Genomic DNA, 17,849 nt, shown 5'->3' with positions numbered 1-17,849 from the left:
TCTCAAATCTGCAGAATGATTTGATCGAAACACTGAAGACCACAGGACGGGAAGAATCAACACTCGGACTATACAGTAGAAAGAAATAAGTGAGAAGATGAGACCTGAATCTCTCCTGGGACCGCAACAAGTAGTCGTTCATGGTACACAGCTGAGCACTCTCTCCCTCGAAGATCTTGCTGGAGGCGGCCAGCTGGAGCAGTTTTGCGATGGAGCCCAGGTTGCGGCGGTGGTCTGTGTGGAGCCCCCCTCCCACTGTGACATCGATGATGTCGAACCCATCTGGGGCCACGATGGCAGGGTTCATGTAGCGATAGTACAGGAGGTTCCCAACCACCTGCAACAACAGGAGAGGTGCTTAGCGTCTGGGATGGAATGACATACACTTGCAAAATCACAGGTGATACAAATACTCCACGAGTCATTCAACCCTCTTGTTCACACACGACGTTCCCTGACGTTCACATACAGACACACTTTATAGGGTGGCATAAGACCCCATAACCCAAAGATGAAGCCAACTGGAGCAGTGTTCCCATGGAAATCCAGTTATCTGGTTATTAATTCCCTGAAAGAGGCCACACAAATTGATCAGATAGTCAAGGTTCTGACCTCAAGAGTGAGGAGGTTATGTTGTAGCCTTATAAACTCTAATTATGAACAAAAGAGACTTTGCAGATGCTGTTAATCCAAAGCCACACACACAAAATGCTGGAGGAACTCAGCAGGTCATGCAGCATCTATGGAGAGGAAACAGATAAGTGTTTTGGGTTGAGACCTTTCATCAGGGTCTCAGCCATTTTGGCTTCTTCACTCCTTTCTTTCCTGTCGTGAAGGGTGTCGGCCCAAAATGTCAACAGTTTATTCCTCGCTGTAAATGCTGCCTGACCTGCTGAGTCCCCCAGCACTCTGAGAGTAAAAGTCTGATTAGCTGCATCTAGAGTAGTGCATTCAAATCGCTCCATTATAGGAAGGATGTGGAGGCTTTGGAGAGGGTGCTGTATATGTTTACCAGGAAACTGCCTGAATTAAAAGGTAGGTGCTATAAGGACAGGGTGGACAAACTAGAGCTGCTTCAAGTGGCAGAGGCTGAAAGTTTATAAAATTATGAGAGGTGTAGATAGAGGATACAGCTGGTACCCTTCTCCCAGGATCAAAGTGTCTAATACTATAGGGAAGGCATTTAAAGTGAAAGGGGGTAAGTTCAGGGAAGTGTGAGGCAAGTTTCTTTCTTGTTTTATACAGAGTGCCAGGTGCCTGGAATATGCTGCCAGCAGTGGTGATGGAGACAGATATGATAGAAATGTCTAAGAACCTCTCAAACACAGACCATGTGCAGACAAAGGATGAGATGTGATTAACTTAATTAGTTCAGCACAGCACCGTGTTCCAAAGGGTCTTTTCCTGTGTGGTACTGTTCTATGTTCCATGACTGGCTCAGACAGAACCTTTCTCCCCAAACCAAGGCAATCTATTCACTGGTCTACCACTCAAAGCATAAATAGCTTCAAACCAGCTCTTCCCAAATGGACACTGAGGTTTCCCACTCTGAGCCTTGGCCTCCTGCCTTGGAATCAACCGCTAGCAACTACTGGCTGGTGCTGCAGGGCAAGGTGGAACATGGCAGTGACACTAAGCCTCTTTATTCCCACTGTTGAGATCTTACCTTGAGCAATTCCTCTTCGGTGGCACCAGGGAACTTCTCCCTCAGTGAGCTCTTCAACACTTTTGCAGTGTATCGCATGCCGTACCTCATTCCAAGTGACAGGAAGATAATAAAGATTAGACAAATTCATCATCATACAGCCTGTGTCATCTCTTTCACTTGTTTGGTCAATATCTTCCACCTCCAACTGTTTTTTTTTTGAAGTTTCTATCCAACTCCCTTTCTAAAAGAGTTAGTATTGATCTGCTCTCTCATATCATGTGGAAAAAAGCTCTTCAGCCCAACTCATCCATGCTAATACAGATGCCCATCTAAGCCAGTCTCACATTCCTCTAACGCTTTGTATCTGTGCAAATGTCTCTTAAATGTGGTTATTGTACAAAGTGTAAAGTAAATTTTATTATCAAAGTACATATATGTCACCATGTACAACCCCGAGATTCATTTTCTTGGGGCATACTCAACAAATCCATAGAATAGTAGCTATAACAGAATCAATGAACAACTGCCAACTAGGGCTTTCAGCTAGAGTGCAAAAGACAACAAACTGTGCAAATACAAAAAGAAACAATACAATAAATAAGCAATAAATATTAAAAACATGGGAAGAAGAGTCCTTGAAAGTGAGTGAGAACATTTCAATGATGGGGTGAGTGAAGTTGAGCAAAGTTATCCCCTTTGATCAAGAGCCTGATGGTTGACGGGTAGTAACTGTTCCTAAACTTGGTGGTGTGAGTCCTAAGATTCTTGTACCCTCTTCCTGATGGCAGCAGCAAGAAGGGAGCATGTCCTGGGTGGTGGTGGTCCCAGATGATGGATGCTGCTTTCCAGCGATAGTCTTTCATATAGGTGTGCTCAATGGTTGGGAGGGTTTTAACCTGTGATGGACTGGTCTGTATCCACTCCTTTTTGTAGAATTTTGGTAGCTGCTTCAACCGCTTCCTTTGGTGGCTTGTCCATATACTGACCACCTTCTATGTGAAATTACCTCTTTAAATTACCCTTTAAAATCTTTCCCCTCCCATTGCCATCCAGTTTTAGAACCCCCTCCCCAGGAAGAAGACTGACCATCCACCTTGTCTACTCCCTTTGTGGTTTAAAAAATCTCCACAAGGTCACTGCTCTGTCACCAGCACTTCAAGAAATAAAGTCCTCACTCAACCTCTCCCTTTAACTGGGTCCCTCGAGTCCTGGGAACATTCTCATATGTTGTCTTTTCACTCTTACCTAAAGATTTCTTTCCCATTATAGGACAACCAAACCCGTATACCATATGCCAAGCTGGCCATTTGGCCCCTCAAGCCTACACAGCCACTCAGCATCATCAATGTTCTCGTACATTAAGTCCACCTTCTCATCCTGCGTTTCCCTTAGTTCTCAAAATCTGGCAAGCTCAGCCTTACATTCACCGACCCAGCTGCACAGCTATCTGGTATACATTCCAAAGACTGACAGAGTTCCCCTTATCTATGTCCTAAGTGGCTGATCCCTTTCCCATCTGTGGGATCACTTCAGGTCAGAAACCGCAGGCAGAGCAGAGGAATTTTATTCAGTATTCCAGCAAAAACACATCCCTTATCTAACATTTTTTTTGTCTATAATTGGAATCAGTTTATTATTGTCACATGTACCGAGACACAGTGAAAAATATATCTTCATACTGTTCATAGAGATCAAATCATTACAATGCATTGAGGTAGGACAAGGGAAAACAATAACAATTCAGAATAAAGTAACAGCTACAGAGAAAGTGCAGTGGGGGTAAAATAAAGTGCAAGACCATAACAAGGTAGATTGGGAGGTCAAGAGTCTATCTCATCACACTAGGGAACCAACATTTTGCAGGGTAGAAGCTGTCCTCGAGCTTGGTGGTACATGCTTTCACATATATCTCTTGCCTGATGAGAAGGAGGAGAAGAGGAGAGAGAATGCTCTGGGTGGGTGGGGTCTTTGATTGCGCTGTCTGCTTTACTGAGGCAGTGAGAAGTGTAGATAGAGTCCACTGGGGAGGAGGTTGGTTTAAGTGTCTTGCCTGGGTACTGATCATCTGTTCAATGACATCAGCCATGGTTCAGCTCCGAACTAGCTTTATGGGCTCAATCCTGCTCTAGAAAATAGACTCAAATCTCTGGTGGCAGTACTGAGGCACCTTCTCTTGATGTGTTAAACTGCTCCCTATCAGTCTCTTTCAGGTGAGTACTGAAAAACTCCATTACACTACTGACTGACATTATTCAGATATAATAAACATGAGAAAGTCTGCAGATGCTGGATATCCAAAGCAAGACACACAAAATGCTGTGGGACCTTAGCAGGCCAGGCAGCATCTATGGAAATTAATAAACATTCGACATTTTGGGCCCAGACCATTCTTCAGGACTCAAGATGGTTCAAGAATGATGAATTTCTAGCTATTTTTTTTAGATTGGGGCTCTGTTTCATTACATTACAAAGTAGTACTTTAGAGTAATGTATACACACTTTAATAATAAATGTACTTTGAACTTTGAGTCATAGAGTCAGCAGAGAAACATGTCTTTCAGCCCATCTAGTCCATGCCAAATTATTAATCTGCCTTGTCCCATCAACCTGCAACCAGACCACAGCCTTCATACTCCTCCATTGATCAGGGTCAACCATGGATGTTGTGTCCTAGGTGCCTATGTAAGCCAGAGTTGTATGATATGGAGTGCAAGCTGTTGCCCATGCAGCAGGCTCTCCCACCCTCACCCACAGCTGATGAATCCACAGGAACGGCAGAGACTAATACAGTTTGGCAACAGCGGCATTACAGGAGTTGCCAGTCAGCATTGAACTGCCTTAGGGACTCCAGCTCCAGATTTTTCATCAGGGTTTATTCCTGAAGCCTTCCCCATGAGTGGGTATAGCCATAAGGCAGCAGAGATTTGAATTCAGAGTTTTCCTTTTCCTAGATGGGCTGCCAACCATGGCTGACAAACCCAAACTGCCTGAAGCAACTAGTTTGAAGTCGGCAGTACTCCACTTTTGCCCCTTCTTCTGTCAGCAGAAACATTTCTGCCGGGTTTAGTAGATAAGCCACACTTGAAGACCAGGAGCTGGACTTCGTTCTCAGAGGCTATTTGAGACACACACCACTGGGAGCATTTGAGAGGTAGAGGGCACTTATCCCCAATACTACCCTAGCTATGATAACCTTAAGGAACCATACATATCCAAATTTCTCTTGAAAGTTGAAATTGAACCCAAATCCAGTTCTCAACATCTTCTGAGTGAAGAAATTCCCCCTCATTTTGCCCTTAAACTGGGGAACTCTAAACCTGTGACTTCTCACCCAATCTCAGTGAAAAAAGCCTGCCTTAGTATTAATACTAGTGATGCCCCCCCAATTTTGTATACTCCATCAATTCTCCCCCATTTTAATTGCTGAATGTTCTGAAGTTGCAAAAGGTGTCACATTGATGCACATTTTTAATTTTGCAAAGGTTGGTGCTGGGCTCAGCAGTGGGGAAATAATAAATCCTGCTCTTTAGCAGCCAGGTCACAAGGCAGAACGGGAGTCTGACTGGAGGAAACGTCACTGAGTACTTACGGTATCTTGTCCACAGAGGATATGATGGCATTGAGGAACTTGTCAGTGGCAGTCCGCAGATGGCGGATGGATATATCGAGTCTTCGCTGGACTTCCTGGTGGGTCAGGGCTTGGTCTGCCGTCACCTCATATGGCAAGTTACTGTGGAAAAGAAAAATGCAAGGATGCAATCTGCTGTCACCAGGCACAAAAGTTCTTAGAACTTCTAGTGAAATTGGAGAAAATCGCATGGAAGGCATTCAAGGATGTTGTTGAAAATTTTCTTGGCAACTACAGAGCACCAAACTTTATACAGCTGGTTGACAACATGCTTCAGGTATACAAAATCACGAAGTGCAACTTGTCACTAAAGATTTATTTTCTGCAGTCTCATTTAGATTTCTCCCTTGTTAATGTTGGTGCTGTCAGTGACGAGCATGCTGAAAACTTTCACCAAGACATTGTGGACATGGGGAAAGAGCATCAGGGCAACTGGAATCCATCAATGCTGGCTAATTATTGTTGGACTTTTAAGCGAGAAGCTTCAGACACTGAGTACAAACAAAAATCATTAAAAAAAATATATTTTTAGCTTAGTTGAACTATTGCAAAACATCATCACTGTTATGCAATTAAACACATTATAGTCAATAAAAGTTAATTTCTTGTTTCTCCAAATCCCTACGTGCTACAAGTAGTCTGAAATTGTATGTGTGTTCAGCTTCAAGTAGACTATCATAATCACAGAAATGCCTGAGGAAGCAACACTTCCAAAAAATTTGATGTCCAGCTCTCATATCTGGAGTGAATCGGATGAGATGCAATGGGAAGTTATCTGTACAGATGTCCCAATAGTCTGTTGCTTAATAGCAGGGGCAACCTCCCACCTACGGTTAGTACTCTTCATGGACAAAAGCCAGCTGGTGGGACCCTGTATGTCAGAGGAGGTCATTGAACATAGAACATTGCAGCACAGTACAGGCCCTTCAGCCCACACTGTGCCAACCTTTTAACCTACTTTAAGATTGATCTAACCTATCCTTCCCACATAGCTCTCTATTTTTCTGTCATCCATGTGCCTGACAGTCTCTTAAATGGCTAATATATCTGCCTCTACTACCGCCCTCAGTTCATTCCACACACGCACCAGTCCCTCGGTACAATGAGAAACTGCTGCAGAAAAATACTTCTGGAAGATTTAAAACAAAAAATCGACTGCATTAAAGTCAGGAACTATGAATAACGTGGGCACAGAGTTCAAAACAACAGGGGAGAACTACATTTGCTGGTAAGGTAGGCCAAATTTAAAAGTGGACAGGTCATCAGTCCTACCCATCCCCCATTTCCAGCTCTAGCTTCCACTTAAATCAAATCACTATGCAGCAGCTTATCCTGAAGTTTTGTTATTATAAAAGAGAGTTGGCTCACATTAAAAGACATGGGCACCAACTGGGCCTCCTTCCATCCTCCACCTGATCCCTGTGCCCACCTCATCTCCACCAACGCTTGGACTGAGGAGAACAAGATTGGAACAGCCACACACAAATGCTGTGGGGAATACTTGGCTACTGACACATGATTAAACATTCCACAATGGATGCAATAGCTTTAGTGATTTTCTGTCATGTGTAGTCTCAGTAGGAGCTGTAATTGATAGCAGCGAGCAACTGGGGTGAGGGTCAGAAATACCAGATTGCTACAGCGTCTCCAACAGCACTAACATTATAATCAATAGATCTGATTTTTAAAGTTCACGTGGGTAATTTGACCATCATTCTTTGTTTCCTAATTTGCTCTGCTGAGTCTACTTCACATAACAAATACTCCATCTGCGCAGGGAATCAAGGAAGGAAGCTCTGAACAGGCAACTCATTCAAATCTGAACTGGTCCTTGCTAAATTCCTGCAAAGAACTACTCTGCAGATTTGACAGATTTAATTATGCCATTAAGTCAAGGGAGCAGACATGAACTATACTGGCCCTGCCTGGGCAAGGAAAGGCCCAAATGTGCCCAAGAATGAAGAGACCAACTGTGTGTCACAGTAGAAAAGGCTCAAAGGTGTGCAGTGGTTGCTCATTCTGGACCTCACCTTCTCTGCCCAGTCTGGCTCTCCATCTGGTTCACCCAGCTCTTGTAGATGTCGACAGGGTCGGTTTTGATACTTAGGGTTTTGTCCTGCAGAATCTCTTTGATGACCAGCCCCAGGATCTCTCGTAGGGCGTTCTGCCCGCGGATATTACGGTAAAAGCTCACCACGAGCTTGGTTACCGTGGGGTTTCCAGTTACAATCTCATGGACTTGGTCAACCTTCGACCTGCAAAGTAAGAGAAGGAAGAGCGTTGAAGTACAGAGACACAAGTTGGAAGAGGTTTTTCTATCAAATTTCCCTTCAAATTGATTAGGCATCTCCACAGCAACATTCATACTGTGGTCAGGATACCCTGAAGTACTTCGAGTACACTCTGTGGCCACTTTATTCAGTAACTCCTATTCGTAGTCTTCTGCTGCTGTAACCCATTCACTTTAAGGTTTGACATGTTGTGCACTCAGAGATGCCCTTCTGCACACCACTGTTGTAATGCATGCTGATTTGAATTACTTTTGCCTTCCTGTAAGCTTGAACCAGTCTGGTCATTCTCCTCTGATCTATCTCATTAACAAGGTGTTTGCCCACTGAACTTACAGTGGAGTAAAAAGCTTTAGCATGTAGATATTAAGGAAGAGGATGTACTGGAGCTTTTGGAAAGCATCAAGTTGGATACCAGGACCAGATGATCATATACCCCAGGCTACTGCGGGAGGTGAGGGAGGAGATTGCTGAGCCTCTGGTGATGATCTTTGCATCATCAATGGGGACGGGAGAAGTTCTGGAGGATTGGAGGGTTGCGGATGTTGTTCCCTTGTTCAAGAAAGGGCGTAGAGATAGCCCAGGAAATAATAGACCAGTGAGTCTTACTTCTGTGGTTGGTAAGTTGATGAAAAAGATCCTGAGAGGTAGAATTTATAACCATTATAATATGATTAGGAATAGTCAGCATGGCTTTGTCAATGGCATGTCGTGCCTTACTAGACTGATTGAATTTTCTGAGGATGTGACTAAACACATTGATGAAGGTAGAGCAGTAGATGTAGTGCATATGGATTTCAGCAAGGCATTTGATAAGGTACCCCATGCAAGGCTTATTGAGAAAGTAAGGAGGCATGGAATCCAAGGGGACATTGCTTTGTGGATCCAGAATTGGCTTGCTCACAGAAGGCAAAGAGTGGTTGTAGACGGGTCATATTCTGCATGGAGGTCAGTGACCAGTGGTGTGCCTCAGGGATCTGTTCCGGGACCCCCCTACTCTTCGTGATTTTTTATAAATGACCTGGATGAGGAAATGGAGGGATGGATTAATAAATTTGCTGATTTCAAAAAGGTTGGGGGTGTTGTGGATAGTGTGGAGAGCTGTCAGAGGTTACAGCAGTTCATTAATAGGATGCAAAACTGGGCTGAGAAGTGGCAGATGGAGTTCAACGCAGATAAGTGTGAGAAGGTTCATTTTGGTAGGTCAAATATGATGGCAGAATACAGTATTAATGGTAAGACTCTTGGCAGCGTGGAGGATCAGCGGGATTTTGGGGTCCGAGTCCATAGGACACTTAAAGCTGCTGCACAGGTTGACTCTGTGGTTAAGAAGGCATACGGTGCATTGGCCTTCATTAATCTTGGGATTGAGTTTAAGAGCCGAGGGGTTATGTTGCAGCTCTATAGGACCCTGGTCAGACCTCACTTCGATTACTGTGCTCGGTCCTAGTCGCCTCACTACAGGAAGGATGTGGAAACCGTAGAAAGGATGCAGAGGAGATTTACAAGGATGCTGCCTGGATTGGAGAGCTTTGCTTATGAGAATAGGTTGAGTGAACTCTGCCTTTTCTCCTCCGCGCGACAGAGGATGAGCGGTGACCTGATAGAGGTGTATAAGACGATGGGAGGTATTGATTGTGTGGATAGTCAGAGGCTTTTTCCCAGGGCTGAAATGGCTAGCACGAGGGGTCAAAGTTTAAAGGTGCTTGGACGCAGGTACAGAGGAGATGACAGGGGTAAGTTGTTTTTTCTTTAAATGCACAGAGTGGTGAGTGCGTGGAATGGGCTGCCAGCAACAATGGTGGAGGCGCATACGATAGGGTCTTTTAAGAGACTCCTGGATAGGTACATGGAGCTCAGAAAAATAGAGGGCTATGGGTAATCCTAGGTAATTTCTAAGGTAAGGACATGCTCGGCAAAGCTTTGTGGGCCGAAGGTCCTGTATTGTGCTGTAGGTTTTCTATGTTTCTAATTGCCGCTCACTAGATGTTTTTGTTTTTCACACCATTCTCTAGTCTAGATTGTTGTGTGTGAAAATCTCAGGAGATCACAGTTTCAGAGATACTCAAACCACCCCATCTGGCACCAATGATCATTCCACGGTTAAAGTCACTTAGATCATATCTCATTCCTATTCTGATGTTTGGTCTGAACAACAACTAAACTTCTTGATGTCCATATGCTTTTATGTATTGAGTTGCTGCCATATGATTGTCCGATTAGATATTTGCATTAACAAGCAGGTGTACAGGTATAGCTAATAACGTGGCCACTGAGTGTACAGTTGTCATAAAATAGGAACTGCTATGTGCAGTGAACTCCTACAATCGGCAACATAAATATAGCCTGATGTCAAAAGCAGAACATGCTGGAAGTACTCTGGTCAAAAAATGAGGCAGATGCTGCCCAGCATGCTGAGTATCTCAGCAATTCTCTATTTTGTTTCAGATTTCCACTATCTGAAGTATGTTGCTTTTCTAATGATGACCAGTGGTCATGTAGTCAAAGAGCAATACAGCATGAATACAGGCCCTACTGCCCAACCAATCCATTTCAATCACAGTGCCCAACCAGCTAGTTTCAATTTCCTGTGTTCGGTCCATATCCTACCCCTCCATCTACATATCCAAGTGCTTCTTAAATGATACTATTGTACCTGTCACAACCACTTCCTCTGGCACCTTGTTCAATTTTGTCGTCATCGTGGGTATCTCTCGAGGTTGAGGATGATGGTCTTCGTTCTGTTGATCTACTTATGGGCTCTCAAGTGGCTTATGCGTCCAATCTTGGCTTTGAAAGTTCTTGCGCATTCAGGACAGGTAGTTCCAGATGGCAGATCGGGCTTTGGTTGTTGCTGCCTCTTTTTCCATTTTCTTCTCTTCTCTTCTAATTGTGCAGATCTGTCGGCTTCGAAAGTTGCTGTTCCTTCTCGGATGATGGCTTGCCAGAGTTTCCTGTTCTTGGCATTGGTTTCCCAATTGTTGATGTCGATGTTACATTTCTTCATGTTGGTTTTTAAGACGTCTTTGAATCTCTTCTGTTGTCCGCTTCTTTTACGGTTGCCTTCTTTAAACTGGGAGTAGAAGATTTGTTTCGGCAGACGTTCGTCTTTCATCTGAACAACATGACTGCTCCATCTTAGTTGGTTCTTGATGACATAGGCTTCAATGCTTGTTGTTTTTGCTTCATTTAGCACACTGATGTTGGTTCTTCTCTCTTCCCAGCTGATATTTAAGATGTTTTGAAGACAGCGTTGATGGAACTTTTCAAGTGCCTTCAGATGTCGTCGGTATGTTGTCCAGGTTTCTGATGCATACAGGAGCGTTGGGATTACTGCTGCTTTGTACACTATCATTTTGGTGTCTGTTTGGATGTCACGATCATGAAAGACTCTTGTTCGGAGACGTCCGAAAGCTGCCACTTCCTCTGGCACCTCATTCAATGTACTCACTGTCCTCTGTGTGAAAAAGTTACTCCTCAGATCCCGTTTAAACCTTTTCCCTCTCATCCCCCAAACCCATGCCCCTACTTTTGGGCTCTCCTATCTTGGGGAAAAGACTTCTACCTTATCTACAGTAACCTCTTAATTTTAAACTCCTCCCTAAGGTCGGCCCTTATTCTCCTATGTTCCAAGGAATAAAATTTAGTCTGGCCAATCTTTCCCTATAACCTGGCAATATCCTCAAATCTACTCTGCACTAATTCCAATTTGACCATGTCTTTGCTAATAACAATTCAAGGGATAAATGTCAGCCTAGCGCAGTGCCAATCTTCTTCCATCAGTCTCATGAAATCAAGAGTTCAAAAAACACAGAAGTTCCTGCAGATGCTGTAAGTCTTGAAAAACATAACACAAAATGCTGGAGGAATTCAGCGCGTCAGGCAGCATCTATGTAGGGAAATAAGCATTTTCTGTGTGTTGCTCAGAGTTCAAACAAATACATTTGTAAGTGAAGGAGGGAACTAGAAGAAAGAACCCACCTTCATTTTCCATCAGAAGTAGCACCTCTGACAGTGTAGGGCTCTCTCAGTACTGCACTAGAGGATGTTAGTCTATATTACTTTGCACATCACTGGGATCCCATGACCTCAATCTCAAAGGCAAGGGTTCTTAGAAGTGAACATCATCAATGGCCTGTCCTGGTCCAACCACGTTGATGTCACAGCCAAGAAAGCTCACCAATGCTTTTACTCCCTCAGGAGGTTAAAGAAATTTGGCATGTTCATGTTCATACTTAACAATTTTAAATTGATGCACCATAGAAAACACCCTATTCAGTTGCCTCATGGCTTGGTATAGTAATTGCTCTCCTGTAACCACAAGAAACTGCAGAGCTGTGAACACATAAGTTGTGGAAACCAGCTTTCCCCTATGGACTCTGTCAAGACTTTGCTGCCACAATAAAGCAGCCAACATAATCACCCACCCCCAGACATTCTTTCTTCTCCCCCTCCCATCGCGCAGAAGATATAAAGGCCTGAAAGTGTGTACCACCAGACTCAAGGACAGCTTCTATCCCAGTGTTATTAGAATCTTAAATGGATATTTTTAATGATAAAAATTGACTTTTCACCTCATAATCTATTTCGTTATGATCCTACACCATTTTTCCTGTACTACACTGTAGCTTTTACACTTTATTCTGCATTCTGTTACTATTTTATCTTAATGCACTGTGTAATGACTTGATCTGTATGAACAGTGTGAAGAACCAGCTTTTCACTGTATCTTGGTACATCTGACAATAGTAAATCAATTCCAATATGACAACTGTCACATAAGATAGTTGAACTGAGACATGATTTGCTCAGTAAATGACAGGGCCTTGGGGAGTGCTGTAGTTCAGAGCTACCTGGTGGCCTGAAAGTGGTGACACAGATTGATAGAGTAGTGAAGGTGTTTGGCATTCTTCCCTTCATTATATGGCGCACTGAGTACAGAAGTTCGGTCACCAGGTTACAGCTGTACTGGACCACACCTGGAACAACGTGCGTTTTTCCGAACCAGAATCAAGTTTATTATCACCAGCACATGTTGTGAAATTTGCTGTTTTGCAGCGGCAGTACATTGCAATAGGTAATAAAAACTATAAATTTCAACAAGTACATAACAAAATGAGTAGTGCAAAAACAGTGGAAAAAAAAGACAGGAGGAAATCTGCAGATGCTGGAAATTCAAGCAACATACATGAAAGTTGCTGGTGAACACAGCAGGCCAGGCAGCATCTCTAGGAAGAGGTACAGTCTTAGGTAGTGTTCATGGGTCCATTGTCTATTCAGAAATCTGATGGCAGAGGGGAAGAAGCTGTTCCTGAAACAATGAGTGCCTTCAGGCTCCTGTACCTCTTTCTAGCAACGAGGAGCGAGCATTGTCCTGGGTGACGGAGGTCCTTAATGACGGACACCATCTTTTTGAGGCATCGACATTTGAGGACATCCTCTATACTGGGGAAGTTAGTTCCCATGATGGAGTTGATGGAGCAGCTTTATCTGATCCTGTGCAGTGTCCCCTCCATACCAGACTGCGATACAACCAGTTGGAATGCTCTCTACAGTATATGTGTAGGAATTTGTGAGTGCCTTTGTTGACATACCAGTTCTCTTCAAACTCCTACTGAAATATATCTATTGTCATGCCTTCTTTGTAACTGCATATGTTGGGCCCAGGACAGATCCTCAGACTGCTCATCCTTTCCACCTCTGATCGCTCGATTAGGACTGGTGTGTGTTCCTTTGACCTTTCCTTCCTAAAGTCCACAATCAATTCCTTGGTCTTACTTATGTTGAGTGCAAAGTTGTTACTGCCACACCATTCAACCAGCTGATCTATCTTGCTGCTGCCTGCCTCCTTGTCATCATCTGAAATTCTGCCAATGACAAATATGTCATCAGCAAATTTATAGATGGCATTTGAGCTGTGCCTAACCACACAGAGTAGATCAGTGGGCTAAGCACGCATCCCTGAGGTGTGCCAGTGTTGATCATCAGCGAGATGTTACTTCCGCTTGCTATACCAGAGGCAGGATGTGATCAAGTTAGGAAGGGTACAGTACAGGTCTGCACAGTTGTTATCTGGACTGGAGGGCTTGAGTTATGAGAGAATGGGTATGTTATCCCTGGAGCAAAGATGGCTATGGGGTTGCCTAGGGGTTTAGAAAATCATTAGGGATATAGATAAGGTATAGTCACTGTGTTACAAACCCACACAACCCCAACCAATTAGAGGTGTCTAAAGCTAGAAGACATTATGGCGCCACAATGGTGGTGACACTACAACAGCTCAGGGTGTCGGAATTTGGAGTTCGATTCTGGGTGTCCTCTGCGAGGCGTTTGCACATCCTCCCTGTGATACATGGGTTTCCTCTTGGTATTCCAGTTTTATCCCAGAGTCCAAAGTAGGTTAATTGGTCATTGTAAATTCTCCTCTGATTAATTTAACGCTAAATAGATGGGTTGCTGGGAAGTGTGGCTCATTGGGCCAGAAGAGTCTGTTCCGCACTGTATCTCTAAATGGAAATTAAATAATAACAAATTATTTAATAGAGTGTGCAGAGGTATTAAAAACTCTGTCGTGATGCATCATGGGTAGGGACAGCAAAGTTCTGTTTGACTCTGTGAGAAACTCTAGACAGTCATGGACATAGCACAGCACATTACAGAAACCAGCCTCTCCTCAACGGACCGATTAAGTTAGCTGCTTTACTAAGGCAGCAAGAAGTATAAACAAAGAACCCACCCAGCCTAGACATTCTCTTTTTCCCACCCTTCCAAAGAGCATAAGATACAAAAGCCTGAAAGTACATACCACCAGGCTCAAAGACAGCTGATACAAGACGTTTGAATGGTGCCCTAGTACAATAAGATGGAGCCTTGACCTTGGGATCTACCTCATTACGGCCCTTGCACCTGCATTGCACTTTCTCTGTAATTGTAACACTTTATTCAGCACTCCCTTATTGTTTTTCCCTTGTACTCCCAATGTACTGATGTGGTGAAAACATCTGTGTGGATGGCATACAAAAGGAAATTTTTACCCACTTAATAGATATAATATCTAACAGTCCAGAAATTCCACTAGTCTAACATCAGGAAGTGTTGAGTTTGTTTTACCTAACTCATTTTCTCTTCTTTCCCAGTTCGAACAAGGGCCTTGAACCCAAAACATTAACACTCCCTTCACAGATGCTGCTTGATGTGCTGAGTGATTACAGCATTTCCTGCCATTAGTAAATGAGAACTGTGCATTTGCCAGGCTCATTTTCTCAGCTCCCTGCGTTCAACACTCACCAGCTTGCATTTCACTCAATGCACTAAGCCAGCGAGATATAGAACATAGAACATAGAATAGTACAGCACAGTACAGGCCCTTCGGCCCACAATGTTGTGCCGACCCTCAAACCCTGCCTCCCATATAAGCCCCCACCTTAGATTCCTCCATATACCTGTCTAGTAGTCTCTTAAACTTCACTAGTGTATCTGCCTCCACCACTGACTCAGGCAGTGCATTCCACACACCAACCACTCTCTAAGTAAAAAACCTTCCTCTAATATCCCCCTTGAATTTCCCACCCCTTACCTTAAAGCCATGTCCTCTTGTATTGAGCAGTGGTGCCCTGGGGAAGAGGAGCTGGCTATCCACTCTATCTATTCCTCTTATTATCTTGTACACCTCTATCATGTCTCCTCTCATCCTCCTCTTCTCCAAAGAGTAAAGCCCTAGCTCCCTTAATCTCTGATCCTGGATCTCTTCTGAGGATCTCTCCTGAGGAGTGGAATCACTGAGGTGCACAAGGAGATACGGAGATACTTAGCCAGGTGACAAAGCTTGAGGTGGGTGGAAGCAAGAGGGCTGTCGTTTTGTTTATTGTTGCTCTTGCCAAGCATTGTAGGCATATCATGTTGGCACTGGAATGTGTGGCAACACTTGCCGGCTGTCCCAAGCACACTCTTAGGCGCATTTGTTGTTAACGCAAACGACATATTTCACTGCGTTTCGATGTTCGTGTGATAAATAAACATGAATACCTCACTCAGAGGTGATAAACAGCCTTGTCCTCAACACTGTCCACACTCAGCCATCTCTGGAATCAGTAAGCAATGCAGCCTACAGCTCATGTGCCTAAATTCTACCTTCTCTAATTTAGTTTGGATGCACCACACTGGGCTATTTGGCAGAGGACCCATTTGTATTGCACATCTGACAAAACACACACAGCATGGGGCTCTCATTGCAACACCATATAATATTAAAATCCAAATGCAAGCTAAAGAAAACTGATATGCTAATAAAACAGTGCTCACCACAGCACTAAACCATGCAAGGCCAGAAAGCCCCTCAGTACAATTTAGTAGTCAATGTGGATTACAAAGCTGTTGTGTACAACCCTCACAGACCAATCATAGCCATCATAGAGGCACAGAGCACAGGAAAGTCATGAATAAGGAAGATGAAATATGAAGATAGGCTGGTCAAAAATATAAAAAAGCTTTCTTCAGATTCATAAAGCGTAAAAAGAGAGGCAAGAGTAGAAAATGGACCGCTGGAAAATGATACTGGAGGGGTATTAATGGGGGACAAGGAAATTATGTACAAACTGAATAAATATTTTGCATTAGCCTTCACTGTGGAAGACACTAGGAGGTTCGAGAGTGTCTGAAAGCAGAAGTGTGTGAAGTTGCCATTATTAGGGAGAAGGTTCTTGGGAAACTGACAGGTCTGAAGGTAGATAAGTCACCTGGACCAGATGATTTCAAAACCAGGGTTCTGAAAGAGGTGGCTGAAGAGATTGTGGAAGCATTAATAATGATCTTGCAAGAATCACTAGATACTGGAATAGTTCCAGAGGAATGGAAAATTGCAAATGTCACTCCACTTGTCAAGAAGGGAGAGAGGTACAAGAAAGTAAATTAGAGGGCAGCTAGTCTGACCTCAGTGATTGGGAAGATGTTGGAGTTGATTATTAAGAATATGGTTTTGGGGTACTTGCAGGCACATGATAAAATAGGCCATATTCAGCATGGTTTCCTTAAGGGAAAATTTTGTCTGACAAATCATTCGGAATTATTTTAACAAATAACAAGCCATATTGACATAGGAGAATTGGTTGATGTTTCAGGTCTTTGACAAGGTGTCACACATAAGTTAAGTGCCCCAGATGTTACAGGAAAAATACTAGCATGAATAGAACATTGGATGATTGGCAGGAGGAAAAGACTGGGAAGAAGGGAGCCTTTTCTGGTTGGCTGCCTGTTACTAGTGGAGTTCCACAAGGGTCTGTGTTGGGACTGCTTCTTTTAACATTATCTGTAAATGATTTGGATATCAGAATTTATTGCTTTGTGGCCAAGTTTGAGGATGTTTCTAAGAAAGGTGGGTAGTTTTGAGGAAGTAGAAAGGGTACAGAAGGACTTAAGATATAAGAAAATGGGCAAAGAAGTGGCAGATGGAATACAGTGTCTGGAAGTATATGGTTATGCAATTTGGTAGAAGAAATAAAAGGGTAAATTATTTTCTGAATGGAGAGAAAATTCAAACATCTAAGGTATAAAGGGACTTGGGAGTCCTTGTGTAGGATTCCCAAAAGGTTAATTTGCAGGTTGAGTCAGCGGTGAGGAAGGCAAGTGTGAGGATTCATTTCGAGAGGATTAGATATAAAAGCAAGGATGTAATTCTGAGGCTTTATAAAACGCTGGTGAGGCACTTGGAGTATTGTGCTCAGTTTTGGGCCCCTTATCAAAGAAAGGATGTGCTGACATTGGAGATGGTTCAAGAGATTTACAAAAATAATTCTGGGATTGAATGGCTTGTCATATGAGGAGAGTTTGATGGCTCTGGGCTTCTACTCACTGGAATTCAGAAGAATGAAAGGTGACCTCATTGAGGCCTATTGAATGCTGAAAGGCTTCAATAGAGAGGATGTTTCCTATGGTGGGGGAGTCTAAGACCAGAGAACACAGCCTCAGAATAGAGGGGCATCCTTTTAGAACAGAGATGAGGAGAAATTTCTTTAGCCTGAGAGTGGTGAATCTGCAGAATTTGTTACCACAGGTGGCTTTGGAGGTCAACTAATTGGGTACTCGTAAGGCGGAGGTTAATAGATTATTGATTAGTCAGGGCATGAAGGGATACAGGGAGAAGGCAGGAAATTGGGTCTGAGAGGGAAAATAGATCAGCCATGACGAAATTGCAGAGCAGACTCAGTAGGCCAAGTGGCCTAATTCTGCTCCTGTACCTTATGGTCTAAAATAGGTCCTTTGGCCCATCACCACTGTGCTGACTATCAAC

General features: G+C 43.5%; 1 protein-coding gene across 1 annotated transcript in view; it reads right to left on the bottom strand.

Annotated features, from left to right (window-relative positions):
• iqgap3 (IQ motif containing GTPase activating protein 3) overlaps positions 1 to 17,849 on the bottom strand; it is a 217,613-nt gene that overhangs the window by 51,614 nt on the left and 148,150 nt on the right. Inside the window, exons 26-29 of the mRNA XM_072281088.1 lie at positions 7,307 to 7,531; positions 5,238 to 5,378; positions 1,667 to 1,751; positions 105 to 337 (exon numbers count right to left, since the gene is read on the bottom strand). Of these exons, the coding sequence (XP_072137189.1) occupies positions 105 to 337; positions 1,667 to 1,751; positions 5,238 to 5,378; positions 7,307 to 7,531 (684 nt within the window). The remainder of the gene's footprint in view (positions 1 to 104; positions 338 to 1,666; positions 1,752 to 5,237; positions 5,379 to 7,306; positions 7,532 to 17,849) is intronic.

The sequence above is a fragment of the Mobula birostris genome, chromosome 2 (genome assembly GCF_030028105.1).
Source record: "Mobula birostris isolate sMobBir1 chromosome 2, sMobBir1.hap1, whole genome shotgun sequence".
Lineage (NCBI taxonomy): Eukaryota > Metazoa > Chordata > Chondrichthyes > Myliobatiformes > Myliobatidae > Mobula > Mobula birostris.
Note: the sequence above shows the minus strand (reverse complement) of the source record. Positions and strands in the feature narration are given on the sequence as shown.